The sequence below is a fragment of the Equus asinus genome, chromosome 11 (genome assembly GCF_041296235.1).
Source record: "Equus asinus isolate D_3611 breed Donkey chromosome 11, EquAss-T2T_v2, whole genome shotgun sequence".
Taxonomy (NCBI): domain Eukaryota; kingdom Metazoa; phylum Chordata; class Mammalia; order Perissodactyla; family Equidae; genus Equus; species Equus asinus.
The window spans coordinates 28,080,188-28,094,809 of NC_091800.1; the positions used below are offsets into that span (position 1 = coordinate 28,080,188).

Consider the following 14,622-nt stretch of genomic DNA (forward strand, 5'->3'; position numbering starts at 1 on the left):
CCACATATAAAATAGAGGAAGATGGGCACAGATGTTAGCTCAGGGCCAATCTTCCTCAGCAAAGAGAGGAGGATTGGCGGTGGATGTTTACCTCAGGCTAATCTTCCTCAAAAGAAAAAAAAAGGGAAATTATGAGGCTTAATTGAAGTCATGTCAATGGAGGTAGAGAGGAAAACAAAGCAACAGGTGTAAGATATTTTGAAATAAGAACTGGTGGATTATTGATGGATTAGATAGAGCAAAGAGTTAAAGCTTTCTGTGTTTTACCCTTCTATATAACTTTAGTAATCATTTTAGTTGGGTTTCTACAAAAGTATATCATATTCATTATTTTTGTCTTGAGGGCATGAAGACCTCTTGAGCCCATGAGGGTCTCGTACAGTGTAAAATTTAGCTGTTTCCCTCCCAGTTCCCTAGCAGGTGATGCCCAGAGATGTTAGTTTAGATAGAGTCCAGCCATCATAACACAATCCTCAGGAACACGAGTGGGCACTTAGACACCTCATGGTTGCCTTTAGCATAGTAACTCAGAAACCCTCATCTCTCAGAAGCCATAGTGAATCAAAGTTTTACCAAAAAGATTATCTTCGTGATTGTTGGGTGCCACAACCTGAACCAAAAGGACTGGCAGAAATTGACCAAAGCACCTACTCATGTCTCAGCGTGGAACCTGAACTACCAGCTTTAGTAAAAGGCTGGTTTTCCTCCCTTCTTTTTGCTGCTATGATGATGAAGCTTCTCCTGACAACTCGGTGACTTCACCAAACTTTCCACACCCCAATGCAATGACAACAGTTCAGGACTAAGTGTGCCAAGAGTGACCTTTCCAAAAAGGGAAGACACACATCTCCAGATTTTAGAGTCTCCATTTTTCTCTCTAAACTATGGATATACTTCCAAGAAAGGCACTCACCTAGAATACACTGAAAAGCATGTGAAACTTTGTCTATTTTAGCTTTTACTGGATGGTAAGGGTAATTCTGACAAGTTGGCTAATTTATACAACGCACCGGGTAGTGGAAAGCTGAGTAATTTCTGAATAGAAAAGAAAATCATACACACATGCAGACAAGTGGAGGGGTATGTATGGCAGGGACCAGCTCCTAACATCAGAAAATACCCAGGCTGCGCTTTGAAAAGATGTTAAAAAGGCCTGAGAAAGGTGGCAGTCAACTGACATTTAAGGTGATGGATTAGAATCTTGAACTTAAACTCTAAGGTGTTAACCAGAGAAAATAAAAAAAAAAAATGAGTTGATCCTCAACTTGCCTTAATATAGTTTATAAATTCCGGATGGAGAACATCTGTTCCACCAGTAAATTGGTCTCTTTCTTCTCCTGAGTTGTCATTGTCACCCAGAAGGGAAGGCTCTGGTTGAAATTCCTGAGGAAATTCCCCTATTAGGAAAATACAGAGAAAGGTAGAAAGCACGACTTCATGCACAGAGGACCCTCAAACACGTCATCTAATTATTTCAGCCTTCTCTCTCACCTCTTAAGGAGGCACGTGAGTGACCCGAGTTTTCTCTTCCCCGAGGGTGTGAGGAAAAGATGAAAAAGGAGGAAGAAGAGGCAGAAAAGTAAAAGAAATGGAGAGCCCCAAACCGAACTTAAAAGACAAGGCCTGTTTATGGCTTAGTTCCTCATGAAAGAAATGAAATGTCCTCTGACTTTTTTAAGGAACAGAGAAATGCAACGATCAAAGAGGGCTTTGGGGCTCTCAGTAACGTGTGACAAGTAACCATTCCAAACTCAAAATTGAAGAAATATTATTCAACAATTACTCAATGGCAGGTGTTACGCTAAACATTTTAGGGATGAAAAAAAAATTAGTCAAACCTGACTCTCGTCCTTAAAACATGAACAATCTCAAGAAAAAGTGTGGGAAGGAACTAAGACAATAAGCCCAAATCATAACAACAAACTGAGTGACTAGATAAGGGCCACGTGGAGGGAAAAGCATCTTGAGTAGAGCACATCTGGCTGGAGGGCGGTCCAGAGGGTACGAGAGCCCAAAGGAACACCAGGCGGCTCTCTCCTCTGACCCAGAGACTCAAAAGGACCAAGTAGGGCCACCTTTAAGGACTCCTAGCCAGAGAATACCCACTTCAGAACAGAAGGGGAAAGACCCATTGGTAAGAAGTTCTATGATTCTATTACTTTACACATGTGCCTAAAAACACTACCTCCTATACTGCGCAATGTTACAAAACTTATCTAAATTAATAAACTTGCAGTTATATCTTTGCATATTCATATTTTTGGATAACGTGTGGTTCCAATCATAATCTCGGATGAACATTAAACGTTAAACTTAAGTCCTGAACTTAAAAACAAACGTAAGAAGAGAAAGCGAACACTGAAGTCTGAGTTGGTTTCAGGCTCGCCCATCACTAATGAGCAGATTCAAACTATCAAGGAGAAAAATCCACAAATTCCTCTGGCTCTATTCATATACCATGACATAGTCTCTGCCACAAATCAGCAAACACTAAATTTGGTATTTTCTTTAAAAGTCACTGAATAGATAGAGTCAAAAATACTGTCATAATGTAATCAAGTGAGGCTTCTCACTTCTCACCGACATATGAAATATATTATTAGGATTTTGAAAGTATGTAAGACATAGAGTGCTTACTGATTATTTGGTGATTTTTAAAGAACCACAGGATTTTAGAGCTACAGAGGAACTTAGAGGTTACCTAACCTCATCATCTCATTTACAGGTGAAAGAATGAAGGTCAATTGACTTGTCCAAAGTTAAGCTGATTCCTGGGCACACGTCTCCACTGCATGTCCTGCCCTTGCATATAGCTTCTCGTAGCCACGGAACCAAGTCTAGCTTAGAAGCGATGGGCACTCCTAGGCCCCATCCATAAAACCTCCTTTGAGCAAAACTCCACACTCTTCCTCTTCTGGTTTGAAACTGATGGGCTTGGAAACGCTGGAGGTCGTGTGTTAAAGATGGTGGAGTCACAGGATAAAAGGAGCTTGGGTCCTTGAATCACCACTTGGAAGGGAATTACCTGGTCATCATCAGCTCCCATGGGGACTTAATTTGGACTGTGGTAAGCCAACGAGATTTGGAGATTTTACGTGTTAACAGCAGCTAGTGTTGTCCTAATATATGTACATATCAATATTTTTCTTTCTGAGAATGGATTTAAGGAATCTTATCTAAATCTTCAGAATGAGAACAGCTCTACTACTGACTAGCTGGGTGACTACTGGCAAGTTACTTAAACTCTCTGAGCCTCAGTTTCCTCACCTATAAGAAGGAGATGAGTAGATTATCCATCACAGAGTTTTGAACTTTGAATGAGATCGCCTTCACAGATTAGCACAGTGCCTGGTGCACAGAAAATGTTCAAAAACTATAAACTATTATCCCTGCCATATCTGTGCATATTATAAACACAGCATTTGAAACTTCAAAACAAGCACTTTCTCCCCATCTTTCATTCTCACACCTTTAACTGGGCTAAGGCGATGGCATGAGTCTTCCTTGAGGATCTGTTCTTCTTCCATGATGTTTGACATTGGCACGTTGAGGCTAACAGTGTCTTCATCAGAAGGCTGAAAAGAAAGCACACGGCTTCATTCAGAGGAGAAGTGTTATCAATGTAGATTAAGAGAATGCCATGTGATAAAAAAAATACCATGACTCTCAAAAACATAATGTTGAGTACAAGATGCCAGATACAAAAGACAATTCCATTTACACAAGTGCAGAAATGGGCAAAACCAACCCACAATGTTTGAAGTCAAGATAATGGCTGCTGTCAAGTTGGGGGGGGCGGTGCATGAGTGGGGCTTTCTGGGCTGCTGGGAAAGTTCTGTTTCTTGAACTGGGTGCTGGTAACATGAGTGTGCCCACATTGTCAAAATTCATTGAGCTAACACACTCACTTTCCTGTACGTATGTTTTGAGCTGAAATGTTGTCAGGTACCTAAGGATATTTTCTAACCTAAGAGCCATAGTCAGGGCACTAAGAAGGACTGTGTAACACCTGACAGAACAAAGGAATACTTGTAAATACACTATCACACTAGCCCTATGTCTAGACAATCGTTTCAATAGTAATGGTACTCTGAGATCAGACAAGAATGCTAATTTACCAAAACTGCATTAAGATTTCATGCGGCTGGTCACAAAAAAGCAAGCAGTCAAACTCTGTGACAATATCTCACTTATTTACAGTGTGTCTTACGTGCGACATTAAGTTTTGGTTTATACTCCTGTTTTAGGCTGAGGAAGCTTCATTAAATATATAAAAGTGCTAAACCACTGCAGTACTTAAGAGAAACATGGGTTCTGTGCAATTTTCAGAATAACACTTCAATTCAGCTATTGGAGTTAGTTCTTTCGGGGGGTCTTGTTTCCCACACTGGCTGATGAAGTTTCGTCAGAAAATCTATGACTCTGTCACAAATGTAATATGAGCCTCATTTATTTTCCTGTATCTCCATTTTCACGTTGCTATTTGGTGAAAAGCTTTCCAAATCACAGGACTCGGAAACCTGAGAACCCATTTCAGGTGACTGTGGCTTGCTCCTGAATTCCAGAGGCTACAACCTTCAGAGTACAGTGTTCGTTTACTTTGGGACACGTGCACAAAATGTTCAGAAACCGGCAGAAAACAAATGTGCATTTCATTCATTAAACAGATATTCATCGAGTCCCCAATCTTTTTTGCTTGTTTATCTTGAGAAAAATACGTTTTTAACTTCTTAGTGACAAATGCTAAGTCAATCAGAAAATGGCAATAGCCAGAGACAGGGAATGAGCTGTGACTTTTGAACCTAACAACGAGCTATAAGCGGGGAGCAAGGTCAAGTGACCATAGATGGTAACGAATTTGCCCAGCAAAGTGAAAACAGAAAGCTACGTAGGATAATTCAGAACCCTTATGATTCTAAAAACTGAATTTCTTGGAGGTGTTCTCCGGTAATAAAGCTACAAAGTGAGGCTTTATTGTGTTGAATGTAATCCACTCTGTCTGTAGTCCTTCCTTCCAGCCTCTTCCCATCTTAAAACTTAGCAAAATGCCACCGATCTGCATCTAGTTAAACGAGAGAGAAGAGACCCTTGGCCTCCTTTTAGAAGAATGCTATTAGCATCCTACTTACACTAAGTGAGAACAAAAGGATAATGGAGTTCTTTGTGTAATGTTTTATTAATGAACTTAATTATCCTTAGAAGACAGATAAGGATAAAGCAGAGTCTGTTTTAATTTAATAGAATATAAGTGAGGGTGAGTAATTTCTGAAACAATGGGATATTTCAGGGAACTTATGAGTTTTAATAAAGCTAAGGGGGTTGAATTAAATACAACTTATAAAGCGATGTGTTGAGCGTTTTCTCCCCCAGGGAACCATAGTAAACTATTCATGCGGCTTCATGAGGGTAATTTTCTTATATTGATACTGGCCCTCTTTCTCTGCCTACTAACTCCTCCTCCTTTTGAAATGTTCTATGTTAGAAAGATTTTAGGTGTCCCGATTTTTTTTAGCACATTTCTTTATAAAAGCATTTTGTGGAAAATAAATTCAAATATCTTAGCTACCTATTAAACCTCAAAGACTTGGAGAGAACAGGGAAAAGGCGTTTTTCCTAAAGTCACACATAGTAAAAATGCAGATTCCTGAAATGTACGGGTAATTGTCCTATTAATTATATCTTCAAAGAGCGTTATAATATTTCAAAACTCAATAACCACACAACCTCAATAAATTTCCTCCAAAGGGAAGATCCGCTAACATGCTTCCCCTCCCCCAGCTATCCCTTCCAGCTCCCTTGGTTGAGAAACTCCATTTAATGGTTTATTAGTGAAAGATTTGGGGGAATCTAATAGACTATAAATGAGATAACAAATGTGCTAAATCAGTTATTTATAACCACTCTTAGGAAACTCTAGTGCAGAAGGACTCTTAGTTTACAAATAACCAAACTTTGAGCCAATTACCTGAAAAGAACACAATCTAAGAGTTTCAGGAAAACAAATATTGCTATAAAAATTATGGCAACTCAAAAATGCATTTCCAGTGGGCAAACTGCTAAAATGCAACGTACATTTCATTCCTCAACATTTATGTGTGCATATAACAACTTTTTCCTAAATTACTTTGTGACTTAAAAAAGAACATATTTATAAAAATGCCTCATGGGTACTTCGACACCACTTAGTCATTTCATAATATTTATTCAGCTTCAAGAACATTCTAGATAAAGTGAAGGGTGTGGTAGGAAGGGAAGGAGATAGGGACCCTCCTCTTGAGACATTTACAAAATATTAAAGATGTAGAAAAAGCTAACAACAGCTAATATTTATATGATACTTGGAGGATTTCAAATTGCTTTCACAAACATTATCCTGTATTCTCATGCAGTGGGGATTAATGCCCTTTATCAGAAAGGAGTTCAACAACAGATCTAGATATATTTAGAAGCACGGAAGAAAAAAAATCTGATCACTAACTTTACCTCTGTGGCAGATAATCGCTTGTCTCCATTATCACTTCCAACGCCAGAGTCAGAATCCTTCTTGCTGAGATAGACGCCATCAATATTGAATTCATTTACAAAAAATTAAAATCACAAAGTTCAGAAGATACATCAATTTATATTCAAATAATGACTCTGCTATACAAATTTTTATTGTTACCAGAGGCAACAAATCCACCCACTATTAAAGGATATTAAGACAAGGGCCTAATGAAAATCAGATACTTGTACTGTCTAAATATTGCCCAAGATAAATTCTTTATGTTCAGGGTTTCATGAATTTGCACTCTAACCAAGTGGCCTGTTCTTTGAAACAGGTAATGATTTTCTTATTTTATTGATTCTAGCATATAAAAAAGCAGAAACTACCTAATTACTTTTACCTCTTACGTTATCAGGTGCTTTTTACCTCTTACATGGTTATTTTCAATAATTCTGCAAACTTTTATTTAGTGACTAAATAAATTTCACAGGATGTTTCCAAAAAGAAAATAATGAACACATATTTTAAGCATTATATAAAGGTACCATTAGGGTAGGCTGACATTTTAAGTCACCATATTTACTTTTTTAGTAAAAAGTTAAGGAAAAATTTCTGCAGTGAATTCTCAAAAACGACCTGCGTTTCTCTAAGTGTGTTCAGTGTGGGAATTTCATTCTCTGAAAATTCAAGGCCTGATTTATGCCACAAAAAGGCCAAGGACGTATGAAAGGATTCTACATTCCCATTCTAAACAGGAAACGGCAAAAACTATGCACACTGCATTTTTAAAAGACAATTGATAAAAGAAAGCCTGTAGTTTTTCTTAACAATGTTCCGGAAGCACATTGAAAATTAATAATTAAAAAGAAGGCATGTTTCAGCTTGATATGGTTGTTTTAACTGGTAAGTAAAATATACCTACATTTCTACTTCTTATTCATAAGGATACATACAGGGATATATAGGGACACGTATAAGGATAGACATAGATACGAAGTATCTATGTATGTGCATATATGTGTGTGCGTGCATGCACAGACACATACATATACATATAGCACTAAGGAAGGATTGATTATTGATTAGGAGAAGGTAGATGAGATTTGAGAGATGCCAACATGTTATCAACAGCATCAATTTTCTCTTTCTTATTCTAAAAGTTGTTGTAACTCGAGTTATAAATCTGCATTGGTTGAGTGAAGCAAAGGAATTGTGGGAGTTAGTTCCCTGGAGCACCTTGGCCTAAGCAAATTCTGAACAGGGCCCTTGAGTGACAGCGGTTACACTCACCCATCTTCCACGTGCTGGTGTAAATGTGGCCTCTCCATCGTGTGGAGATAAAGGGAGTCGGTTGTCTTAATCTGGCATGCCTGTATGCTCAGATACTTGAATATGTGCACTTTGCCCTTTGCGCAAATCTATGAAGAAATTAATAATGCCTATTTATTTTTAATGGGACTGTATTTTAATTTTCGCATTTCATTTTAAGTGACATTTTAACAATGCCCACCCAATTTGATCTCTCCAAAACTCATGAGAATTTAGGCAATTCTATCCTCCAAATTCTACTTTGAATAAAAACCATGCTTGAGCAACTTCTAGTTTTTCTTGCACTAACCTGCAAAATTCTAACAGCAGTGTGTTTAAATATAAATAATGTAAACAGTATAGAAATCAGATAGTTGACCTGGTAACGTCCCAATTCTGAAAGCATATGTACTTCATTTTTTCTCACACAGTTTAATATTTCAGTTTGAATCTTGTCTCTAAATAACCAATAATCATATTTCAAAATATTTAAACTCCCTTTTCCAGCTGAAATTTAAAGTAAGGGATCTATTACTCCTCTCTAAGTCATATACTCCATGAAAATGTTTCAAATGTATTTACAATTGATCGAGTAATCAAACATATGATTCTGCAATGGCAGTGATGAGAGTAGCGAGGGAAATGCTGGTAATGAACTTGATGTAGCAGGAGACAATTTACTGTAGTCAGATTCACTCAAGGTTTCATCTTTTTTAGAGACTGTAACTGCTTATGATCGTGTCTAACACAATATCAATTCAGCAAATTATAGAAAACTCGGCTCTGCCAAGAGCTGCCTGGGGCTATTGACAGCACATCCCGCGGACGGAGGCTGTGCTCGGAGACCCCTCACCTGTGCTGGAGGAGACTGCAGAGGGTTATTCTCAAGCAGTAATACTTGCAGCTGCTTCATCTCTCTAAAACAAATGGGAATCACGAGCACTTTATTGCAGGAAAAGTCAAACTTTACCAAGGGAAGAGCTACTAGTTCTAAAAGAACAGAAAAAAAAAAAAAGAAAGAGAAACACTCAGAAAGCAACAAGATTAAATGGCTAAACATTCAAAAATTAATTTCTGCTTATCGGGAAAAATATCATTCAGCACAATCGAAAGCAAGTTGTACATTATGAATATATAGTATATGTGTACAATATTTTCACCAAAGGGGAAGGAGAATCTTTCATTGGGAGCCCAATAATTGAAAATTGTTGTTAGTTCTGATAAGAGCTGGAAACGTTGACATTTACGTCTATTGTTTAAAACGATTTCTTACAGCAAAACAATCACATAAGCCACACTACACAGGACATGTTTATGTTTTAATTTCAAAATGTTTTCAAGCAGTACTGGCTAATATGAATAATATGCTAATTACAAAATATTCTTATCTAGTCAATGTATCTGGGCTGGCATAATCTCGAACTAGTTACAAGAAATGTGTTCAGGATCTTTTAATTCCCCTTTAAAAATAATTGCTGTCTAATTCAGAATTCTGCAATGGACCCTGTAATCCCGATTTGATGAGGATTTATTGTGCTGCTTTTAAAAATCTTCTGTAGCTCCAGAAACAAGACAGAACATTATATTTAGCTTAAAATCCCCACCCAGTGGCATAGTAAACACTCAGTAATTTCAAGCATTCCAACGGACATTGGCAGCTGCAAGAAACGAAGTCAAATATATTCCATAGAGCAGAGAGGCTGAGCAAAGCCAGACATGTAGGGTGACACCGGGCGAACCACCGAGATCTCTGTGTGAGAGGCTACAGAGGGTTCATTTCAGAACCGGGCCCCGCCTCGCTGGTTTTCGGACCTGGTAAGGAGTGAGGTACGGTGCTTTCAAATACTCAAGGAGTTCCAAAGTGGAGGAAGGGGAGGTGCTGTATAAAGGAACCATATAAAGAAGAGGGGCTGATGACAGTGGCCAGAGTAAGAATTAACACTATTCTCTGCCGCACTACCCAAGGGTTTTCACTTCACTCAGATACACTCCTTCAAGTTCCACCAACAAAGATGCACTTAGCAACCAGTATCTCTTCTCTGATTTCCACTTGCTCTGGGCATGCAAGGGACTTTCCTTCTTTCACACCTTAGTGAACTGCTCTGTATTAAAGAAGTCATGGGACTGAAATGCTAGGAGGCCGAAGAGCATTGAACTCAGCGGATTCCAAACTCAGGTCTGTGCCAGGCAGCTTTGTGGGAGAAACTCAGGGAGCGTATTTTTTAAATCGCACTGAGGAATTCACTACTCCAACTCAGCTCTCCCTGCACAGGAAAAGTGATTTGCCACAGGCCACCCTAGTCCTGGAGGTCACCTTGAAGGCTCTTGGAGCAGCAGGAGATGGAGGAGAGACTGAGGGTGTAAATATGAAGGACAGCACGGAATCAAGAAGGCGGAAGGAAAAGGGAAAACAAGATCCTTTTATTGCATAGTTTGTTTCTAAAACAGGGGTAACAGTTAGGGAGATTATATATAAGAGGACTCTCTCGTTGCTGTAACCGCTAGTAAGATTAATCTGTCTCTGAGATGGTGAACTTTGCTCACTAAAGTTAGGTCGGCAAATTTTAACTGGACTCTGGATCTTCAGCAATTCTTTGCCAGTCAAAAGGAAGACGTTTTAAAGCAAAACTAGAGGGCTAGGTTCCTGGAAGACACAGCAGGAGGGGGAGAGGCTACAGGTAAATAAAATACAAGTAAATGACCGGGCAAATAAAATAAGCCATGGTTTTCATGATGACTATTCCTTTTAGCGCCCCTTTGGAACACAATTATCATCTTAGTTTGGGAAAACTAAAACCTGACACTTTCACAACAAGAAAATGGAAGGGGAAATGATTACTCCAGCTCAGAAAAGGTCAAAAGAAACAGAGCAGAAAAAAGGAGTAAGAAAAAAATAAAAATAACAAGGAATCTGGCTTCTCTCTCTCCTTTGCATAGAGGGGCAACAAATGGCTACTTCAATCCTCTGTCCATTCTGGTCCTAGAAAGAACAAAATATGGTCTCCTTGATGCAGAAGTTGTAGGAAAACCACCACAAAATTGACACGGGTAATTAGGCCACAGACCTTTTTTTTTCCTCCTCAAATTGGAAGCATATGAGGAGGGGTACTCAAGGAGGAGACACAAGTATGGAAATTTGGAAAGTCTTTAAATTCACTGCCTGAAAGCATTATCAATGCTCTTTTGTGAATAGCGTTCTCCAGATGGAAGCAAAAAAGAAACTTGACATTCAGGAAATTATTAAAAAAAAAAAAAAAAGATTTTCCAGTAAACTGAAGTTTTAGCTTTGAGTGTATCTAAAAATATTGAACCTGAGAAAACATAATTATGGAAAGTATAGAAATTTGTAACTGATCTTTTTAGGAAAGGAATGCTTTTAAGGTGAGAGAGTAAGGAATGGTGAGAGAAATAAAAACCTGCAGATGCATTTTCTTTCCACACATTGCTAAATGATTCCAGACAACTGTAAAATGATTAAATTAAACTCCCTCTTGAAAATGAGAGTTCAATGATTTGTGATGATTTCTCAATGATTAACATGAGAGCTTAAATCTAAATGAGAGTTTTCTTTAATGCTAGGAAAGTTTATATGCTTATAAATTTGCTTTGAGTAAGTTCTCCCTTTGTACTTGCTTAAACCAAGAAAAACAATTCCATCCATTCAAAAAATGGGAATGCACAATGACAAAGTGAAAAATCAGTGCTTTCATACTAAGTCATCTCAAGTAATAAAGCAACGAATCTTCATGCTGAGATAGTTTCTAATTCAATTCTTTAAAATGCTAGTCAGCATGAGAAGGTGAAGATGGCCGGCAGACCCCTCACCCTCCCATCTATGAAGCACATTCCATTTTATAAAGTTCTTTCCCTTTCATGAGCTCCGTCTGTCTACCTTCAATAACGAAGTATTTCAAAGCCAAGATCAAGAAGCAGGAACAGAATAATAAAAATCAGGAAGCCCTCAAACAGCCGCATTAGCATCACATTAAGTGAATGCTCACTGTTTCCAAATATATGCTTTTGCTTTGAGATACCTTTTTAAATATATGTTTGAAATAGAGCATGCCTAGTGTCCTTAAACGAAAACGATGGAAATCAATGTGATCTTTGAAAATCGCAGTATGCTTTGGAGAAAGCATTCTGAGTTCTATAGCTCATCCACTCATGCCTGATTCAGGCCCAAAGGAGGATCCCAAAATATGAAATTCAGATCCACCACCACCGACAAGGCAGCTTGTCAAAGCTCCTAATGGTACAAAGTTTCTGAATAAATATATTTTTTTACTCAAGCTCCAACATAACGTATCAGAGGAACACACTGTGGAAGCCCACGGCTGCAGAGAAGTGTTTGCCCGAGTCTGGCTCCTGCGCAGGGCTGCCTGGGGGCGCACCAAGTCTCAGAGCTGAGGCTCTGGAGACATCCTTGCTTCTAGACTGGGAGAAATTCACCAAAACTATGCGATTTCAGTCCAAGAATCACTTCAGCAGGGGCAGTGCCCTCGCCTGAGGAACAGATTTTAGATACAAGGGGTTCCCCACCAGAGCTCCCAGATCCGCAAGGCCAGAACCCCCAACAGCTGGATCTGCAGGACCAAACATGTCAACTAAACTTTTGGCTTGATGTTCCAGAAAATCATACATCCATCCCCAAAACCATTCACTCTGCCTTCTGCTATGAGCTGAACTGTGTGCCCCCAAAATTCATATGTTGGGGTCCTAACCCCCAGTACCTCAGAATGTGACTGTATTTGGAGATAGGGTCTTTAAAGGGGTAATTAAGTTAAAATGAGGCCATTAGGGTGGACCCTAATCCAAGATGCCTGGTGACCTTATGAGAAGAGGAGACTAGGACACAGACACAGAGGGAGGATGACGTGAAGACAGAGGGAGTAGACGGCCACCTACAGACCAAGGAGAGAGGCTCAGGAGAAACCAAACCGGCCCACACCTTCATCTCAGACTTCCAGCCTCCAGAAGTGTGAGAAATAAATCTCTGTTGTTTAAACCGCTCAGTGTGTGGTACCGTTATGGGAGCCTAAGTAAACTAGTGCACGCACACACACACACACACACACACACACAGTCTTACCCAGGGCAATGACTGTGTTTCTGTACCCTTGGCTAAAACTAAACGCAATTTTTCTGTTGCCTACACGTGAAACTCAAATTATACTGAATATTAATAGGCATACATAAACATGACTAGACCCAACTTCACAAAAGTGAACAAAAAATAATGTCTCCCATTCTATTTATTTTTCCCCTTTCTCTTTTACCTTGTGGTAAAACTTTAAGGTAATTTCTTCTGACGTTCAGTTCTCGGAGAGATTTCAGCTGCCCTATCTGCTGGGGCAAGGCTGTGATCTCGTTGCAGCTGACGTCCTGTATGGGAAGCAAAGAGAGAAAGAATAAACGCCTTTCCCCAGGAAATCAAGCGCTTAGTGTGAACTCGCCTGAAGGAATTTAAATGTGAGGAAGGACAACGACACAGGTACATTCTTATGCTGGTCTCCAGGTCCCGCACCAAGTAAGGCTTAGCACAGACAAGAAAAGGAAAATGCAACATCTTCTGAGGAGAGAAAAGAGACAAAAGAAGGATGTTAGTAGCATTTGGTAGTTCCTTGGCTCGTCTTTGGCCGCTGCTTTCACATGTTTCAATCTTACTTAATTCTCATAGCAAACCCATGAGGCAATATTACTATATTACTAGTCTAATATTTACAGTTCGGAAAACTGAGGCTCAGGAAAGTTAAGTCAGTTGTCTAAGGCTGCAGGTGCCAGAGTTAACACTCGGCACCAACTCCCTGCCCACTGTTCAGTCACTATCCCACAGAGCCTCTAAACAGAAGACAACGCATTCTTCATTTTACAGTGAAAAACTACGCATATTAATACACTGTTCGGATGCACTATTTAAAATGGACTTCTCACCAGAGGGCTGGGAACCTTGGACCTATAGACACATTTTACAAGCAAGACTATAGGGTATGAGGATGGTGTCTTCTTTGCTTTGGAAGACTAGCACTCTATTAATGGTTGATTGGAACCACCTCCTGACACATGCACAATGGAGGCCGAGACATTTTTAATCTTCTATAGACTTACTGGCCCTGCTCGTCCTTCTCCTGTCTTGCTCTGGAAGTTACGCTCTGCTGCTCTCCACCCCCACCCCTCAGCTCCTCCTCTAGTCTAGATCAGCATCATCTCTCACCTAGACATTGTAACGGTCTCCTGATTGGTTTCCATGCATCAACCTCCTCCTCAGACCCATCCTTCACGGAGTGATAATTTACAGAGTGTAAATTTCACTATGTCATTCGCCGGCACAAACATTTCCAACAGTTCCTCAGGAACTACAGGATAAAGTGCCAAGCTCGGCAGGAAGGCCAGGCTCTACGATTTGGGTCTGCCTATTTCTCTGTGCATGCCCTCTCTTGCTCCTAGACTCAAGCCGTTATCTCTGCTTGCAGTTTCAATGTGTACCAAGCTCTTTCACAGTCCCAAAACTTGTTCATGCTCTTTCCCTTCCGGGTATGTCATTCCGCAATATTGTCCTCCTGCCCCACTTACTCATCTTTCAAGATTTAATTCAAGCCTTGCCTCCTGTCCAAAACCTTTCTCAAGGCTTCCACCACCTCTCGTGCTCTGATCTAACACCCATGGAGAACTGACCACTTTTCCATGTGGTCCTACAGTCTGTTACCGTTACTGCTCAGATGTTTGGTCTCTCCTATAAGCCTGTGTGCTCTTAGATGGAAGAGACCATGTATAATTCACTCCATCTTCCTGGTGCCAAGCAGAATGCTAGGCAGGTGTAAAGTAAGGGA

The 14,622-nt window shown here is 39.7% G+C and overlaps 1 protein-coding gene across 6 annotated transcripts in view; it reads right to left on the minus strand.

Annotated features, from left to right (window-relative positions):
* LRCH1 (leucine rich repeats and calponin homology domain containing 1) overlaps positions 1-14,622 on the minus strand; it is a 193,397-nt gene that overhangs the window by 56,719 nt on the left and 122,056 nt on the right. For all 6 annotated transcript variants that reach the window (XM_070520680.1, XM_070520677.1, XM_014838907.3 and 3 more), the window contains 6 exons: positions 13,072-13,177; positions 8,649-8,785; positions 7,778-7,905; positions 6,484-6,547; positions 3,470-3,575; positions 1,270-1,397 (listed from right to left, as the gene is read on the minus strand). In XM_070520680.1, coding sequence (XP_070376781.1) covers positions 1,270-1,397; positions 3,470-3,575; positions 6,484-6,547; positions 7,778-7,905; positions 8,649-8,785; positions 13,072-13,177 — 669 coding nt within the window. The remainder of the gene's footprint in view (positions 1-1,269; positions 1,398-3,469; positions 3,576-6,483; positions 6,548-7,777; positions 7,906-8,648; positions 8,786-13,071; positions 13,178-14,622) is intronic.